Below are 19,541 nucleotides of genomic sequence, written 5' to 3' on the forward strand. Positions count from 1 at the left end.
TTCTTTTCCTAGCCCAGAGAGGAAGGTTCATTGCAAAAATGGCTGAAGATAAGACATCCAAAAGCTCAAGTTCTGAGAAGGGTCTGTGTTGATCAAGACAGCAGTTCATGAAAATTCATTCTGAACTACAGAATTCCTGAAGACAGAGGCTGTCCTTTTTCAAGGTTAATTTTTTTTCGCCTTGAATGTTATTTGCTAAATACTGTGGAAGAAAAGCATAAATTTAGATATGATTTGTATTTGTATGTTGACTTTTGATGTAGGACGCTGTTTGACAAAAGAGAAAACTATGGGGTAATGAAAAAGGGAGCTCTTCAGGACATTAATCAGAATCAGTCTTCCTGTTAAATGTGTTTTCCTTCATATCTTGACAAGGTGATGGCTTTTGGAGAATGGAAGTTCTCAATATCATCTGTGCGCTGTACTTCATATCATGGCTTCTGTCCATCACTTGTGAGTTTGCCTTGCTGCAAATGATAATAGATTATTATTCTGTCTCCTTCAGAGAAACCGGCTCAATGGACCTTTGTGTCCCTAAGCGTATGTCATCTTCCCAAGGTAGTTAGATGGTACGTATCCTTTCTGACCTTTGGCTTCTGCTAGCCACCACTCTTTATTGCCACTCAGGTCAGAAAAACGAAGTATCCTAACCCTCTGGTATTCCTGAAGGCTGAGTTCCTGATCATTTCTTGCTTGAAATGCATAAACAGCATAAAATGTCTGAAAAAGGAAAGACACAAAAATCTGAATACAGAAATAACTGCATCTTTCACCTTACACTGTCATTTTATATTAGTATGAATTATGTGGATACAAAATGTGTAATATACAAACTAGTGTATAATTAGTCTATTATGGTTACACAGAGTACAAATAACAGGGCCAAGAAAAAGTACAATTGAAAAAATGTAAATATTTGTCCACGGAAAAAAGAAACAAACCAAGCTCTGTGGTACCATCCAAAGAGCACCCCAAGTTAATAAGATCTTCAATTTTCATTGAATGTCAGCAAGCTTGGAGTGATGATCTGAGCATTTACAGCAAGGTTTCATCAATGAGAACCACCTTTCATAAACCTCCTGCACTTAAATGTGACAACTGGTAATGATTCCCTCAGATTATCTCAGCAGCCAAATATCCTTTCTGCAGTACTCTCATCTGGAAATAGTAATAACACAGGTCACTTCTGTGCCTTGCTATCACTGTTGCCCCAGCTTTCTCATCACAGGTAAGTGGGGGTAGAAAACAGAACCTAGGTATTTCTGAGGCCTCCACTCCGTAGGAAAGCCTTGAGGCACTCTATGGCAGGCAAGGTCACCTGCTTCCCTGAGACAGAGCTGTGACTCATTTCTAAGTGATTATTTTTTCTCCACCTTGTAGCTATTTAAGAAATGCAAAGAAGAGCAGAGGATAATGGGATGTGGAATCCTTGTCGTACTGACAGGTTAGCAGAAGCCTTTTGTGATATAAGGGGAAAACCATTTAAATTGAGCGTATATTTTTGGATTTGAAACAGGAAAAAGACAACCACACTATGTATCACACTTACTTGCTGATCATCCACATCTTGAATGCCATCAATTTCTGTCCCATTAGTTGTGGAATTTTTGCAGAAGGTGACAGGAGAAGAGTTAGAGTTGTGGTCACTCATGCTGTGTCCTGGACTTACACAGCTGTCAGTGGAGGGCCGTGAGGAGACAAAGAGGCTGATGTTATCAAAGTCGTCATCACAAAAGCTGTTATCTGTTATGTCCTTCTGTACCTTGGCTGGGTTGTAAGGCTTCAGGAAGGAGGAATACACATACCCTTTAAGGACTAGATAGTAGAATAACAGAGAAATATGTTTCAAAACCAAGCACTTTATGCAGCTGTCTGTATGAGAGGCAGACAGAGGGGGCTAGAATGGAAAGAAGTCAGTAGCCTTAAGAGAAGGTGTTATTGAGATGTTTGTGCAGGTAACTTACTTCCTGTGTCAACAAGCCATCTGCTTGTACTGCCGAAGGGGTCCTTTTGCTCCACAACAGCCACCAGCTCTCCTTCATATAAATCAATATCAAATTGCTGTGTGGCATTGCATTTGCGCTTAGCTTGATACAGCAGTTCTCTGCTGTATGTAGATAACAGCTTGGACCTGTGCTCTTCTGTTTGGTGTGGGGTTTCAAGCTGAAAAGAATGAAAACATTCATAGATCATTAGTCTGAGGTCATTTCTAGAGCATCAAGGGTGTATAATAGACACAGGTGTATACTGCCTGTGACTATAGGCTGTATATTTTTTGCATACAGATAAAAATTTTTTAAAGAAAAAAAAAAAGTAGTCTAGTGTTCTATGTGTATGGAATTACTTTTGCTCTACAAGTGTGAGATGCTGTTAACTGCTTGAAACACATCCAATCAGTTTGCTCTGAGGGGCAGAGCAGGAGGTGCTGCACACCAGTGTGACCATAATATGTCACAGTAGCAAGAGCATGTGTGCCTTATGGATGCTAGAAGGGGTCTACAGTTTCTTTGGCTTCTGAAGTAAATCTGCACCTGAGTTTATTTTACTATACACTATAAGCTTTGAAAGTGTTTAATTAGATGGGGATCTAGGCACATGCAGATTTTCTGGTGGATTTTTTACATTTTCTGAACTGGCTGTGTGTGAATATATTTGTGTTCATAAATACATGCACAAATACAAAGGACCATAGCTGAAAAAAGTGAAAAGTTATTAGATGAAGATGCTCAGCAAGACTATTTAGGGAAGCATCTGAACGTTGTATGTACAGTTAATGAGCCTAAAGATCTAAGGATTGTCAGAGATGATTTCAAGTAGAATTTCAAGATATTAACATGAAGAGATAGGAAAACCTTCAGAAACTACCAGTGAATGGAAAAGCTTCATTCCAACAACCCAATTCAGGTTCCCACTGAAGGGACCCAGTGCAAACCTCTAGGTGGCATAAAAGCAGATTTGTTTCAGAAGTGATCAAAAGAAGATGCTTCATCCACAATTTGGGAGTATGACACACACCGGTGTTGGGACAGGCTTCTTTTTCTCCAGGCTCAATTTTCTTTCAATAAACGTTGCACTGCTGTTTTCTTTTACAAAGTTCAGCTTGTGAACCTCTTCGATCAACTGATTCTGCACTTCACAGATGCTTGAGGAAGACAGCTGCAAACACAAAGGTGGGTTAGATCTTATGAACAAGATGGTAGGGAGACTTCAGACAGTAGATGTGGTGTTGTGGGCTGAATACTAGGAATGGGGAGATCTGTTAAGTTACTGTTATATCCTGCAGAGCCCATACTGAGCTAGGTATGAGACAGAAAGGAAAGAGTGAAAGATCCTCGCTAAAAAAAAAATTATAATGATTACTATTAAATTTAAAAACACACTGATATAACTAAATTTAACTAAAGTATTCCCAACAGTATTGAAAATTGTGAAATGAAACAGTGATTAAAATGAAAATGAGTGAACAGCAAGAAATGATAAAAATGAGCAGCCTCGTACTTATGCTACTGAGTCGCTTTCAGATGCAAATGTGCATCAGCAGCTACCACAGAGCAGCCAATGTGCTGTAAGACTCCAGGTAACTACCCCCACAGCTGTGTGTGTATGAAATGGCTGCTACCAGGTCTAAGCTAGTTGGGTTGGTCTGTGGCACCAGGTAAATGCTTTCAGCCTATGCCTAACCCTAAATGTTGTTTGCTGCTTAAAATAGAAATATATATATAGACAAATTATACTACAAACAATGCTTGATATAACAGCTTTCAAAACATAATCCTTTCCATATTGTAACATGTGTAATATGGTATGTAACATATGGATTATAGGGATGCAAATCCTTAATGCAGAAAAAGCTCTTGTTTTTTCATCTAAAAAGTGCAGCTCTGTTTTGACCCTGACCTTGCTTTCTTAATTTTTCTCAGCTACAAGTGACTGGGAAGTGTTGTAATCAACCCCTGGTGGAAAGGAATACTCCAGCTGTGTCTTATATGTAGTGTCTTGTGCAGGCATTGTCACCTAAATGTGGCTCTGTTTCAGGTGAGTGGGCTCACAGTTATGGAGGCAGCTTCACTGCTGTGTTTCTCAGCATTCAGCTCTTCCAGGGAAAGATAAAACAGAATTTAAACTGTGATTATTTTTTTCCTCACAAATTAGTAAAGAATAATTTCTTGAGAAGCTTAACATGGTGACCACAGGGCACAGCAAGAATTGGCTGGAGGAACTAAACTCCTTGGCAGCTCAGAGGCACACTTGCTATCACTGGCTACATCAGTGAAATCATTTAAATTTTCTATTCCTTAATGTCTTGAGAGTTTGCAGGAGCTTCTGTGGCATATTTGGGTTTAAAAGCAAATTGCTTATAATAGAAATAATTAAATCAGATTTTCTAGCCTGCTTCTGTCCTGAAGTCTTCTCTGTGACTCCACAGATGTAGCAGAAGTGTTCATGTACTTTATTGGATTTCCTGCATTTTCTAGGCCGCTTGTTAGACCCAAACAAGTTAAGGCTAAAATGTTAGCAATGCCTCCTTTTTGGTTTACTGTAATGTTATCACCATTAATATCACTGCAATAGTGCTAGTCTACCTATTAGTAAAAATGTTGAAGGTGGGCAAAATTTAAATGCTAAATTTACAAAGTATAAAAACAAAAAACAGGGTTCCTTGTAAGGATGTTCTAAGTATCTCCAGCCAAATAATACAGAAAGAAGACAGACTTATAGCTATGTCCATCTCCAACATCCTTACTGGAACAGGAACCACCATAGCAGAGTTGGCCTGAAGTGCTGCACACATGATGTCCCTGAGGAGGGTAATGAAGCAATGCAAGCAGTTCAACACAATCTTCTTGGCTGCTCGGTTGAATATCTGAAGTTCTTCGACTAGCTGGGCATTTAGAGCCTCATAGTCTTTCTTTGCCAGGTCCAGCTCTTCTCCTGCTGACCTCTCAAGGCAGCTGTTATAGTCCAGCAGTTTGTCGTAGCGCTTCTGAATTAGCTTTTGGGGCCCTGGAAACAAGGCCTGTAGTCCTGACAGAGGAGCCAATATAAGCTTGTCCAGTTGAACCATCTGGAAAATTATAAAGCAAACCTACATATTACTTCATTTTTTTAATGAAGAGGTTACGTCTGATAAGGTTGCTGCCTAGGCTGCTAATAGGACTTCACAAAGCATTGCTGTTGGAGACAACCTCATGTAGGGTCTAGCATGAGCTGGAGACTCCTTCATAACATGGCAAAAGAGGCAATTGTTTTGCAGTTAAAGTATCTGAAAACCATTTCACTGCTACCAAACAATCCCTTGGAGCATGTAGCCCACAGTACTGCTGTCAGCATATGATCACTGGGGAAAAACTGAGGCAAGGATCAGTGAAGGGGTCAAGAGAACTATCAGAACTGAAGGTAGAGGGTAGGTGAGCATACTGCTTAGTGCCTGAGCTAGCTCCTAATGTCATAATATGACACTCTGGTCAAAGTGGGATTTCCATAATTATTATGTCAAGATAAGTTTTAGAGGAAATAAAGTCTTGTTAAGCAGCATTCTTCCTGTTTAATGATATCAAAGTGTTCTTGTGGGTTTTTGTTGTTGCTTGTTTGCTTTTTTGTTTTCTAGAAACAGCTGTAACTCAAGCCCTGTTTCTGCAAACATGCAGGCAATCACTTGATTAAAATATGCTGCGCCTGTTTTTATTTCATCTAAATTTTTTATCTGAAGTAATCAGTAAATTGAGCACGGAGAAAAAGAACAAAATATTTTTCCAAATCTACTAGATTCAACATATTAATACTGCACAAGAAGTTTTATTCTTGTCACTTGTTCAAATATAGCACAAGCTTGTGATGAGTGAAACTGTCATGTTAAGGCTCAAGGATTTTCTATATGAAATAAATTGTAGGGCCAAGTCAGAGAATAAGAGGTGGGTGGCATCCTTCCTCTCCATAACACCACAGAGGAGCCAGAATTGCTCCTGCAAAGCAGTGATAGATATTTTTTTGCTTAGTAGAATCAAGTATTATAGTTCATAGGGGCCTGAAAGTAAGATGCTATTTGCAAAGCTAATACATTTGAGTGTTTTTATTTTATTTTTTTATTTCTTTTTAATTTTTATGGGCTATATGCAGATTTTAAAAGCTTTCCCTATATCAAGGCTAGGATGGTACCTGAGAAATTTCATAGATGTGCTTCCAGGAGTTGATAACTTATGAGTAAAACAAAAATCACAAAATCGACTCAAACTGTGAGTATTAGTAAAACCTCTAGCAAAAGCAGAGTTCTGCTCTAAATTGAATTTTATCTCATTTCATGTAGAAACTCGACCTCCCCCATCTTCCCCTGTGGTTTCCTAAGGTGGTCTTTTTATTCTCTTCTGTCCTGAGTCTTGCCCACATATACGTTTTCTCACACAGATAGCTGTGTAACATTGAATTTTGCAAAAACTTACAAGGCCTCCACAGAGATTTTCAGTGTTGTTCAGTTTAATTGAGCTGTCATTGACTTCATTTTCTTTATCTTGCAAAATTTCTTGAAGCCCAATTATGTTCTGTGCAGCCAGATGTATGGAATCCTAAATGAGAAGATAGTACAAAGAAGAAAATGTAGCATGATTTCTTTAATATATTGCATCCACTCACTTAGGCACTGCAAGAAGACTGATGGAATTTGAGATATTCTCCATTTGTGATAACCAAATAGATATTAAAGCAGTTTCTAATCATTATGTGTTTACCGTGACAATATTTTCCATGTCAACTCTTTAAGAATAATATTGTTTGTTTGGCTGAAAGAAAAAGTAATCCTGAAACTAATGAGCTTCCTATTGCAGGTTAGCTCTGCTTCAAGCAGCCAGCTCAAGACTCATGCAGTCTCCAAGGCCCGTTTTGGAAAACTGATTAGGAATGAAGTGGTGCATTTCCCTTAGAGTGAATTTTAGCCTTAATGAAGTCTGGGTGAGTGCACAGGATTTCCCTTGCTTGCTCAATGGAACAAGGTGCATTTGTGATGAGCTCTGCTCAGCTGGTTAGTGATCCTACTTACTTCTCAAGCAAGCTTGCACTTTGAAGGACTTTGCACATTCTACAAAGCTGGTAACTCATCCACAAGAAGGAAAAGTTGGTAAGTCACAAGCAAAAGCACATTTTTGCAGAGGAGGATTAAAGTGAAGAGGTATACAGCACTTTTATCACTCTGTAAATCTAATGCTATCCCATAGTTCAACACAGCATGAAGGACAGAGTCTTTAGTGTGTGTTTTAGGACATAATTCATGTGGCTACAACAATTCTTCATTTTGGTGAGAAGCAGTAGGTGAGGTGAGGGTGACCTCAGTATGAATGAGGCCTTGCCATGAGCTCAGTAATGCAGTAGAAGCACAATTTGTGTGCTGCAACTTGTAATGCAGCCAGGGCTGCTTACTCTTAATTTGTTTCTTCCTAGCCAATGGCAGAAATGTGTTGAACTGGTTATGGATCTGGTTTGTGGCCACACATTTCCTAAAACAGCATGTACCTACCTGTAGATGCTGTGAGAAGAATGAGATGTTCTTCACGCAAAGTTTCACTGCCTTTTCTAAACTTCGAAACAGCTTTTCTTCCTTATTAAAAGTCTGATCTTTCACCTAAAATAGATATTTTCACTTTTAGCAAGGTTCCTTTGTGCTACCAAAGTAATGAAAAAAGTGTTTAGAGCATTGCTGGAAAAATCTAAAGCCTTCCCTTAATGCTTTCCTTTTGAGAAAGAACAGAGGGTTTCTCTAATTCTCCCCAAACTACCTATTCCAGCTTTGATCCAGGAAAAGTCAAGGGACTACATGACAGCCCTCTTACTTTTGGCCAAGTCTTTTGGTAGTAGGGCACTATAAGCATGTCTGTATTACCAAAACCCTTCATTTACTCTATACTGATGCCCTATTTGTAAAAATTGCAGTAAAAACAGAAGGCTGCTCTTGCTGTCATGGCACTGCTCCGAGCACTGGTTTTGGTGGCTGCTGGGGACGTTTCCCTCAGGAGGGCCGCAGATGGTGCTGTTGCCTCTAGAGCAAGACCTGCTCTTGCCTGGTCATCTCATCTAGTTGGGAATGAGGTGGCTTTCTGCTCTCTGAAGAATCCCTGGGAGCATTTTTCTATCTGCCTACTTTTGACTTGAAGCATGAGAGAAATCTCACAGTGGGTTTCCAGTGGCTTTGCTGTAAGCATTGCAGTGTGTCTCAGATGTAAACCGTGAGCTTTTGCAGTCTTCACAAGGCACAGAGGGCTGATCTTTTAGCAGATCTGCCCTGTTTTGAAAGTCATTTGCAAGTGTTTGCAAATGGAGTCTGCAAGCTGGAGGAAAAAAAATATTTTTTAAAATCCAAAAAAAGCAGGAAACAGACTGATAAATGAAAGAAAGAAAGATCTCATCTCTTCTCACTCAAATATAGCTCCATGTGTATCTCTAATTTGTACTTTTGTCAGTATTCCAGTCTGCCATGGAGTTTGGTGGGAAAACCAAGGAAAATACCAGAATTTCCACTGTGCGTATAAATGAACAGAAAAATGAATGTGGGTAGTTTGTGTCAACCACAGGAGGAAACTGCTGATGAATAACAAAACAGGAAAAAACAACACAAATCTTGAAAGGTCACATCTAAGATGAGAAGTGACTTGGTATCAACTGTGTATCAACTGTCTTGTCTATTGAGGTGCACTAAATACCATTTTCAAGGTCAGTTGTAGTTGATTTTCTTTGAGATTTACATTTAAGATTTTCTAAAATGTTTATCCTGACAGCTTTTGAATTACCTCAAAACTAGGAAGGTGTATTTTCTTGGGGGCACCCACTGGATTTATGACAGTTCTTTGCCACTGGTTGTTTTGACAGTTGCAGGTCTTTGCACATGTAGAGGCACTCATTGCTTTTACTGATCAGAAAATAAGTGTTATTGATCTTCTGTGGTGAATTCAGGACTGAATGTTATGGTGCAGACTCAAAGGGACTGAACGTGTTATCAGCACCATCAACAACCCTTGCTAGCCTGTCCCCAAGCAGCTGATCTCAGCATGAGCTTCAAAAAACTACTGGTCATTTCCTCTCTGGAGATGTTCCAGAAACTCTTAAATGCAAAAGAAAAGGTGGAAAATACATTAGGTTATTCTCTGTTTCAATCAGAGTGATCTTTTTTTGTCTTCTCTGGCACTCAGAAAACGGCTTTTTAGATGAAGCAGAAGAGCAACACCCCAAATCTATTTCCAAACATTGGTGGGGAAAAGAACTTTGTGCAAAACCAGAACTAAGACTGTCAATGCAAATGGATGAGTAAGTACCTGAGGCTCTCCTCCTGTCAGTATTTTCAGATGACCAGTTACCCTCTTGGATTTCTTGCTAATGGAGTGAATATTCAGTCGGGAGAACTTTTCTTTAAGGGATTCATCATCATCATTTCTCTTATACTTCAGTACTGAAGACAGAGAATTTCATGACATTAATAATCTGTATTCACAGAGTTGAGCACACAAATATGAAACCATTGAGACCAGACACTGATGTCACTTGCAGTAATCTCATGTGAAAATACCTGAGATGATGAAAACCATGTTACTGATCCTTGCCTTGGGAAGAGTGAGTTAAGGCTTCAAATGACAAGTCTGTAGGAAAAATCACTACCACTCTGTCTTTATTATTAGTGTTTACAACTCTGTTACTGACCATGAACATGGGTATAACATGGATTCTGTTTTCTTCTTTTTTTATGGAGTGTGTAGTCCCTGTGAAGTAACATAGCTGGCAGAGGACATGCAACATCAAGATATCTATTCACCATCAAGATATCTATTCACCTTAAGCTCAGTGCAGAGCTTAAGTAACACCCACTGAAATTGTAATGTGACTGAACTTGAAACTTCTCTTGTAATCTTGTGCCTTTTCCTTACCTAAGTCTTTCCTCCTTTTGAGTTCATTAATGTTCACATTAATGTTTTTCATAGCAGAAAGGGCATGTTGTAGTGCCTTGTGGTCAGGATGAGAAACAGGAGTTGAATTCAAGAGCTCGCAGAGTAACAGGGGATATTTCATCACCCGTTGTACTGGTTTAATCATCAGGGATCCCATGTCCATTAGATTTGTCTTTCCTCTGTAATTTATACAAAAAGAAATGATCACATAAGCAGAAACTACTTGAATCACAGAATGCTTAAGGTTGGAAGGGACCTCTAGAGGTCATCCAGTCCAACCCCCCTGCACACACAGGGTCACCTAGAGCACGTGGCACAGGACTGCATCCAAGTGGGGTTTGAAGATCTCCAGAGAAGGAGACTCCACAACCTCTCTGGGCAGCCTGTTCCAGTGCTCTGTCACCCTCACTGTTAAGAAATTTTTCCTTAAGTTCCTGTGGAACTTCTGGTGCTTCAGTTTTCGGTTGTTTCCTCTAGTTCTGTCAGTGGCCACCAGTGAAAAGAGGCCAGCACCATCCTCCTCACTGCCTCCCTTGAGGTACTTATAGACACTGATTAGATCCCCTCTCAGCCTTCTCTTCTCCAGGCTCAACAGGCCCAGCTCCCTCAACCTCTCCTCATAGGGCAGATGTTCCAGGCCCCTGATCATCCTTGTAGCCCTGTGCTGGACTCTCCAGCAGCTCCACATCCTTCTTGTACTGTGGGGCCCAGAAGACAAAAACTTTTTGTTATTTCTCTCAAGTAATTGAAGCTGTTTCTTTTTATGCTGTTCAGTTGAGCTTTTAGCCACAGAAAATATCAAAAACCAGAGCACTGCTTTGCACTGAGTCATAGAGATGCAATTACCACTTATGTCAAAAGTAAGACACATCTGTTGGGGAACATGGGCAGTTGTAAATGAAACCATCCTCTTGCCCCCCACCCCAGTGAGACAGGTTTTTTTCCTGATTTTTCTGTATTTTCAGCAATTTGCCAGACTATTGCTTAGACATTGCCTCTGAAATTGTCCCACTCGGACTGAGGGGGTGTATGTGGTACAAGCTACATACCACAACACCAAAGAAGGGAGATGTAGGTAGAAAAAATAAATAACAGGAAATTTAAGAAATGCATGTAAGTGGGGGTATAAGCAGTGGCTATTACATCCTCTTCTGGGCCCTCAACCTTAAAGATTGCAATGTCTCCTCACTATGAGTAACTGGGATGCCCGTGTGCTGCTGCATCCTGTCTCAAAACACTTTTCATCTTACCCCTGGGAAACCTGTCTTTTCCCTGCTCTATTTCCCTACGGGGTTCTAGCAGGTTATATCTAATGGTTAGAGGCTGCGCGATTTGCAGGTCAATTCTTCTGAGCCTGGAAGGAAATGGGGGAGAGGGCAGGAGCAGCCACAGGCGTTTTCATTTCCATCCCTGGGGCTGGTAGACACAAGCTGCCTTGACAAAGCAGGGAGCACCAAAGGGCCAAGCCCTGGCGTCAGGGCTGGCTCCTACTGAGGCTGTGGCTTAGTCTTTGCCTGGGGGAAGTTCTGCTGTTGTGGCACAATATTGAATTTTGCCACCTGTAAGGATGAGGAAAAACACACTTTCTTGTATTTATGCCAGGGATAACAAATTTCAGTATTCCTGGGGAGCTTCAGACTAGCCCTGCTAACATGCTCAGGTTTCTTCATGTCCCATGCTGCTAAGCCGAGCCACCCACCAGCAGCTGCTCACAGCCCGTACCTATCCCTTCCTTGCAGGCTTTACCCAGTTTGTGCTTCTTGGCAGCTCAGTGCCAGCAGGGTCTATTTTCTCTCCTGAGCAAACCGGGAAATGCTCTGCCAGCAGCGCTGACCGCAGATCTCCCCGTGGAGACGGGGGCAGCTGTTGACAGCAGCGTGAAGGACGGTAACGCAGACCAGAGCTTTCCCTTTGCGTGCCTGAAAAGGCTGCCCTGGAGAGAAAAGTTGCCTAGAAGTAAGTACAGGCAATATAATGCTAGGAGGAGAAGGATTTCTGAATGTGGAAAGATATGGAAATCACACAAAATAGAAGGAAAGTACCAAAAGCACCATTTGATTTTGCAGGCTGGTATCTATTGTTTTGTGCAGCAGGAGGAGTAAAATAGGGAGGAATGGCTTTCATTTGCACTTTTATATATGTATGTATATATAAATAACAAGAGCCAATCCTTACAGCTGACTAATTAACTGACAATTTGAATGCCTTTGAAAAGAAGCATCTGCATATTTAAACCCTCTCTCTTGCAGAAGCATTATCTGTAGAAGTTCTGCATGAAAAAAAAAATTAACAGTAGATAGCCTTTTAAGGCTTCTTGATGTCTCCAAACTTTCTCCTCATTTCAATACTGCTCGCTTCCCCTGTATCCTACATTAAATATAGAGAGCTATTTTTCCTTCTTTCAGTTTCTGGCAGCAATAATCAAAACAAAACAAAAAAAAACTTTAAATTGTTATTGTTTTCTCTGAAAAGCCCCATGAATGCAAATCTATAAAAGCTGCCTCATGAATGGGAAAATCTTCAAGCCTCTTCTGGTTATATAGCTGCACTTTGGACAGCTGCCCAAGTGATAAACAGCTCTCTGTTCGCGTATCTGCATGACACAGTGTAGCAATATGGCCTGGAAGATAGTAGGTTTGTTGTAAGATAATGACTCCCTGGGGCCACTAAATGCCACAAAGTTCAACTCATCTAATTCTCCCCAGCAAGATTATCTGCTGATAACCACTCTCCCCAGATGAGTCCTGTTTCTAACAGGACCCCTGGCAGGACGTGGCCTTGCCATGCAGCCGAAACAGATGTGTAATGGCTTGTGACATCCATCGTGCAGAAAATTAGGTTGATAATTCATTTGTGATGCTACTTCAGTCACCCCGTCTTATCACGAGTTTAGCAAGTATTCTAGGCTGTAAGTAGTTGCACTAATCCCGTTGCAAATTATTGCTGTAGCTCTGCAGTAAATGTAGCTGTCTTAACTGCAGTGAGCTTCGACACATGCCCTTCCTTCCTCCACGCAACAAAATAAGATCTCAAATACAAAAGAGAGTCCCAAAAAAGCACATTGTGGAAAGCTATGGGGAGGCAGGTGGCTTGCTATTGAGTTTCACATTCTCCCATTCGCTCACAGGTAGGTCGAGTCGAGAACACGATAGTCACTGTGATATAGTAGGACTGAGACTGGTGTCACATTCTGCTTGGCAGTTTGGGAACTGTACATGCACCAGAGGTTGCAATATGATTTGAAAACTTGGGTTTTATGGTTTATTGGATGTAAGTCAAGTCCATTTTAATACAAAATATGTAGGGGAAGTAATTACCATGCTGTATGGTTCTCATGCAAAGCCAGGGAATTCACTGAAGCTGCACAGCTGTAAATCCAAGCAGGAGTTAACCTATCCAGCTGACAGCAAAGGGCAGGACTGGTATTTGTGTAATTTTCTTTACTATGCTAGAATGTAAAGGGATCTGGAACCAGAGATATCGCAGATGGGTTAGGATGAGCTATGCCCTACTTTCTAGTTCAGCATTAACTAAATTTTTAGGCACGGTCCTGCCCAACAGCTGCTGAGACTCCACAAGTTCTAAGATGAATCACAGGAGATGACATTTCTAAGGGACTTTTTTGACAGTTTGCTGCTTAGGGAATCATCTAAATGCAGCAAGTTCTATCCTAGACTCTATTAGAAAGTGTTTGAAGGAAGTAACTGGGCATTCATTTCTGACAGGGTTATGCAAGTCAGAGTAGCCAGTCTTGTGCTATTTCTGTGAGTTGCTGTCTTATATGATATTATGGTTATATTTTACATATTTGTGTCTCTCTTAAAGCCTCAGCAACCTGAGAGAGGGGAGGATCCAAGAATCTTCTTTATTGAAACCCTAAACTAAAACACTATTTCTTAGTGTTAAATGAAGCTTGAAAACCCTAACTTTAGAAGTTTGAAATGCAATCTTTCAGTGCCTGTATAATGATCAAGATTATTTTTACACTAATCTCCTTTTTGATGTGTGACTGACAGATTGACAAATTCTTTGACCTTGCAGATGTTCCTCTCCTACCTATAGAAAGCACATCCACCCTTCTTTTCTTTCTTAACATTTCTGTCTGGAATTAATCATTTTCTTCAGTTCAGCTAACCCTTTCTTTGACTTCTCTATGCAGGTAACTTCTGGATTTGTTGCACTTCCATCATGCTGACCTGCTGGATGTCCAGAAACTGCAGCCTTGGAATGAGCTCTCCTTTATGGCTTTCCAAAGATGCAACATTGGGCTCAGAAGTCCCTTAACTCACTGGAGGCTGGGCAGGTACTGTGGCAAAGCATGGTTAGATGCTTGTTCCCTTTTAATTTCTTCCAGCCACTTTGACAGTGGGAGTATCCTGGGAAAGATGGACCTCTTATATGGTTAGAGCTACAGAAAGGTTGTCATTTCAGAACTAGGTTTACATGTGAACCTTTTAGTGTATGTTTAGCAGATTTACCAAGGCCTGTGCAAAATTACTTCAGAACTCCTGGATTTCAAAGCCCTCAGTGTGCTGTTGGGGAGGCACTGCTGAGAACCTCAGAACTCCCTGAGCACATCTGATAGACAGCAAGGTGATAAAATGGGGCCCTGATGGGTTGGCAAGCAGATTCAATAGCTCCACAAAGCACAAGTTTTGGAGGATGCTGCAAAGCTGGTGCAGTGCTAATTGGAAAACCTGTCAGTTACAGAAATTAAAAGTGGAAGTCTTTGTCATTTATGACCTGGAGAAACCTACGGGTTATGCTGAAACAAAATGCTTATGTTTTTAACATTTCCAAATGTACAAGCTTAAGCATATTTAAGATGAGGATATTTAAAATATTATTTTACATTTGAAAAAGGCATAGTACTTACTCTTCTTCGTAGATCTTTCTGCAAAAAGAGAAAAACAAACATATATTAGCTTCTCATGAAAGGATTTATACCAATCATGGGCCAGATTCGTTGATCCACTTCAGTGACACAGAGCAGCCATAACTGGCCAGTTAAGTTACGTTTATGGCTGCTCTGTGTCAGCAGAACTGCACAGAACAGCCAGAGGGTACCAGTGAATCTGGCCCTCTATCTTCTTGAAAAGACAGCACAAATGAGAAAGGCTTGTCAGGAACCTGGCTTTAGTTACCCTTCTAACAGTATTAAGACATGTTATTCTTATACAGTTAAAAAATGTAACTCTTAGGCTTTATAAACCGCCCCCCCTCTCCTTTCTTTAAATAGAAATGAGAAATCGAAATGTTTCAGCCTTTTAGGATATAGATTCAACAACTATGCTAAGTTCTTTTTGTACGATACGCATCAGCTGATAGAATAGAGTCTATATATGTAGTGAAAACAGCAGGGAGATACAGCTCTAGTCTGGAAACACTCAGACATGCACAAAGAAAGTGTGATTAAATTTAGAGAAGATGATCTACATGCATGGGAACCAAAATGTCACCCCATCCCTGCCCACTAAGGACTAAGTGAGCATCTGGAAGCAGCTGCTTTCATTGCTTCTGCACTGTCAGCTCTGGGAGGGCTTGTGGTATCTCCCTGCCCTTGTAAGACGTGACCAAGCTCCTTCAGACTGAAAGCAGAGCCAGTATTTGCCAGCATCCTTTCATTTTTACCGGCTGCATTTCTTTGGCTAAGCTAGCAAACAACATCCCCAGCCTGCACAATCCCTGCTGAAACACAGGATTCTGCACAATTGGTTTTTACACACGTCTCCGAGGGAGGCACCTACATTTTGGGAAGGAATTTCTTGCCTCAGTCAGCAGGAAGAGGAATCCAGGCCTGGCTCATTAAATCTGATTTGCCTGTACAGATGTGCAGAGTGACAGTCTCAAGATGCTCCTAATATAGAAGTCAGTTTTAACATGGCAAGTGTGGCTTAGCTGGGGAAGAGAAGCCCACAGTAATGTCAACCCTTTTTAGCTGTTCAAAAATGTGACAGTATTCTTCCCAAGGGAAAAAATATTTAAGAAGTAAACACTGTTCACGAGTAGCAGTCAGTGGGTCCTGAATACACTCTCTCTCACAATGGAAAACAGTCCATAACTTAGTTGGTAAGGATGCTGCATAAATTTCCTCGTTAAGACAAATATTCTCAGATCAGTAGTAACAGGTTTAGATAACCACAGCTCCCCATTCGAATGTGTACTTTCAGGCTTAACAGTTGGATTGGTTGCAATTTTTAGCTACTGGGGAAAAAATATAGTACATGTAATGGTGGTTTTTTGTTGGGCTTTTTTGTGTGTATTTTTTTTTTCTTTTTTTTTTTCTTTTTTTTTTCCTGCTTAAAGGCTAATAGGAAAGAGCAAGATGAGAAAGGCTTCATTGTGAGGTAGTTTTTGTCACTTCCTGCTAGCCAAGGCTACAATGGCTCAGCAGAAATATCCTTTCTGTTCACAAATCCCAGCTGTGATATCGGAACGGGCGCTTCTCTTACTGGCTCTAGAATCGAAGCAGCAGTCTCCACCTCCAATGCACATAGGTGCTATCTTTTAACCTTATTTCATTCCACAGTCTCTTGCCTCGGCAGTAGGGATGAGTGAATGACAGTTGCAGCTTCTCTTGATTAGAAGGAAAAAAAAATTGTAGGAATCAGCAACTGAAACACCCCCTTAGGGCTAAGATACTTGGCTATCCATTAGCCTGACTTCATCTGAAAATCTATTTCTCCTAACTTACAGGGTAGCTAAAGCCTAAGCATCCTGCACTTGTACTTTTTTATGTATTTAATAACCAGACATGTTGCACAAAGAAGCCTTATTTTTGACACAACTGGTCTTCTAAGTAAGTATTTCTGGGTTTATTAATATTTTTCTCTACCACTATTTCCAGATTTCCTTCAGATATATCACTTATGCCCTAAGTCTTAACGCCTCTCTCCAGACTGGTCATTAGCTGAAGTATAGTTGAAATGTCTGTCACGGGTGCACACGCCAATAATGGAAAGTTTTACATCTCTCCTGGGAGCGTGCACAGGGGCCCTCTCTAGAGGTCAGCTTGTGATCTGAAATGTGGCACTTCAGAGAAAATGAGGGGGAAAGGGGATTCGCGGGCGGAAGAGAAGTGCTCTCCGTGGAAAGGGTCTCGTGGTTCACACAAGTGGGTTCAAGAGGAAGTTACACTGGTGGAGAGATCCATTACTTTTCTGCACTCCAGTTCTCAACAGGATTTTTATCCAGAGCTGGAGATGGAGGCAAAGAAACTAAGCCAATTTTGCTGTCTGGACATGACAGCTTCATTCAGCACCAGCCACTTTCAGCAGTCCTCATCTGCAGGTATCCAGCACTGCAATAACTCCTTGTCCTGGGGGCCTTACGGTATGGCTGGGGCACAGAAACACCATCTCATATTATTTTAATTCCAACAGCAGAATTGCTGAAATGTGCGCAGGATCTTCCCTAGGAGCTGGGCAAGGTGCTCCCAGCAGCCCATTATATGATGCAGCATTTTTTCTGCCAGTATGGGGCACTGAAGCTAAGGGAACAGAAACCTTTCTTGTGCTATTTTTGGCCATCTTAGAGAGAAAGAAATCTAATCACGGCCCCTGGCTTGTCATCTTTTCATGAAAGCAGCATAAGCCAGAGCTCCCAGCAAGCCTCATAAAACTCTGGATTTACAGGGGACCTTTCATCTACATCCATTTAAAATGTTCCCTGCCAGGCAACTGACTATGGATGGAAATCATCATTTGAAAAAGATCTTACTTTAAGGACTGTACACAGTGTCTTAAATGCTGCTTCAGTTCTTCATCCTTTTCATAGGATTCCAGCATGGTGTGTGCATCATCGTAGCGATAGCAGTAGATTTTATATGTGTCTTCTAGTGGGCCTTTAATCTGCAAGAACACTTCCCCTGTTAAGGAGAAAAACAAAGCGTGTCAAGCCAGACAACAGCGTCTCGGAAGGAGTTTTATTATTCCACCACATTAGCCGTGAGCTAAAAAGGCTGGTTTCCACTTTACTTTCCTTAGAAATGATCTGGTATGTTTATGTGCATTATTTATTACATGTATTTCTCAGCTGCTCATCTTTGTCGTAGCCAGGCACCATTATATCCGTGTTAATGCACAAAAACTCCCTCAGGAAAAGGGATGACATCTCTGCACCCTGCACCCCTTCATACACAGCCTCCTAATTCACTGCCCTAGCTTAATGCCCCTTCTATGAAAACCAACCAGGAGAGCTTAACTCCTAAGGGGTGAGCATTTTTTGTTCTGGGCTTTAAGCATGCTGATTTTCCTTTTGACTTTTTTTTGAACTGAATATGAACTTAAATGAGTTATAACAGGAATAATGACTCCATCTCCCATTAGCCATTTCACTTTTATCATCTGTTTTGCAGAATCCTGAAATGGCAGTTGTTATGGCCTAGACTAGAGGGTTTTTTTCACATGACAGAGCAACAGCCTCCACTTGTCCCCTAATTAAATACAACCGCAGTGGGTTACAGCCTTTTTGATAGACTATTTCGGTTTATGTACAACTGAAAGGGGAAAAACACTTACATTTCCAGTCCCTTACAACACCTTTTTTTTTCCTCAAAGAACAGTTGGGATTTTTAGAGGCACTAAAGTAGTATTATGCTCATTTTCTATTTAATTCTAGTGTCTGATTTTCCCAGCCTAAAATTCCTGTGCGGGTGCCTGAGCATGTGAGAAATACTATGCCAGCAGAAAAGGCAGGCTTCCTCTCTTTTGCAGAGATACTCATTCTTACACTCATATCTAAGAGCACCCTGATCAACATCCTTGCAAATGCACCTAATAAATAGCCACAACAGTGAAAACTACTGTCTGAAGCACTTACTGAAAAATTACATCTGTATGGTAACCAGTCAGATGTTTCTGAAGCATTCCCGTTGAGTTACAGCAAAGATGATTAAAGTTAAAAGCCAGGCGCTGCACTAATTGGGCGCTCTCCATTCATTTGTGGGGCGAGCACAAAGCTGTCAGGCATCCTGCATGTTTCATCCTGACCGGAGTGGGCTGTTTCATAATACATTGCGTTGAACCGCTCTGTCTTAAAGTGAAAAATGATTCAGTTACCACAGTAACACAGCTCGGGGTTTTTTTTCCCCTAGCAGCGAAGGTTAACTGGGCTGTCTAATGCACGGTGGTTTCAAGGTGTGAATAAGGGAACAACAATGACTGAGCCAAGACCACGTAAGTTCATTTTAGTTACCGTAAGGCCACAGTCGGAAAAGCACCAGCATCCCATAGTCAAACGCTCTTTGGCTGTCTCACATCTCTGTCTCCTCTGCCCTGTGCTAAATGCTAATGTTGTCTGCTGAAAGCACACGCTGCATCCCAGCGTTCCCAGGAACCCACCACACTGGCCTTTATTCCAGCGCCGTAAGGAAATCCAGCAAGCTTTCCCCCAATCCTGCTCCCTCGGGGCCTGCTTCTCAGAGCCGCTGCGTTCTCACAGTTTTCACTAGCTTCAGCCGGAGCGCCGAGTGCTTAGCGTGGCCCTTAGCATGCTAACCTCCCAAGAGAGGTCATGTTTTCCGTGGCAAAAATGCAAACTGCAGCCTTACTGCTCATTTCAGCATATGCTAGAGGCTGAAAATTACCATGCTGTGCTCCAGAATGAAGAGATGAATAAGAT

General features: G+C 41.2%; 1 protein-coding gene across 1 annotated transcript in view; it reads right to left on the bottom strand.

Moving 5' to 3' along the window:
- Positions 1-405: 405 nt before the first annotated feature.
- The window catches only part of ARHGEF38 (Rho guanine nucleotide exchange factor 38), a 30,504-nt gene continuing 11,368 nt past the window's right edge, over positions 406-19,541 (bottom strand). The window contains exons 4-14 of the mRNA XM_010223558.2: positions 17,640-17,787; positions 14,797-14,814; positions 9,900-10,099; positions 9,294-9,427; positions 7,505-7,609; positions 6,438-6,560; positions 4,745-5,065; positions 3,016-3,156; positions 1,965-2,163; positions 1,550-1,815; positions 406-720 (exon numbers count right to left, since the gene is read on the bottom strand). Of these exons, the coding sequence (XP_010221860.2) occupies positions 535-720; positions 1,550-1,815; positions 1,965-2,163; positions 3,016-3,156; positions 4,745-5,065; positions 6,438-6,560; positions 7,505-7,609; positions 9,294-9,427; positions 9,900-10,099; positions 14,797-14,814; positions 17,640-17,787 (1,841 nt within the window). The 3' untranslated portion in view covers positions 406-534. The remainder of the gene's footprint in view (positions 721-1,549; positions 1,816-1,964; positions 2,164-3,015; positions 3,157-4,744; positions 5,066-6,437; positions 6,561-7,504; positions 7,610-9,293; positions 9,428-9,899; positions 10,100-14,796; positions 14,815-17,639; positions 17,788-19,541) is intronic.

The sequence above is a fragment of the Tinamus guttatus genome, unplaced genomic scaffold (genome assembly GCF_059628265.1).
Source record: "Tinamus guttatus ecotype Peru unplaced genomic scaffold, ASM5962826v1 Tinamus_guttatus_pri_ptg000202l, whole genome shotgun sequence".
Taxonomy (NCBI): Eukaryota; Metazoa; Chordata; class Aves; order Tinamiformes; family Tinamidae; genus Tinamus; species Tinamus guttatus.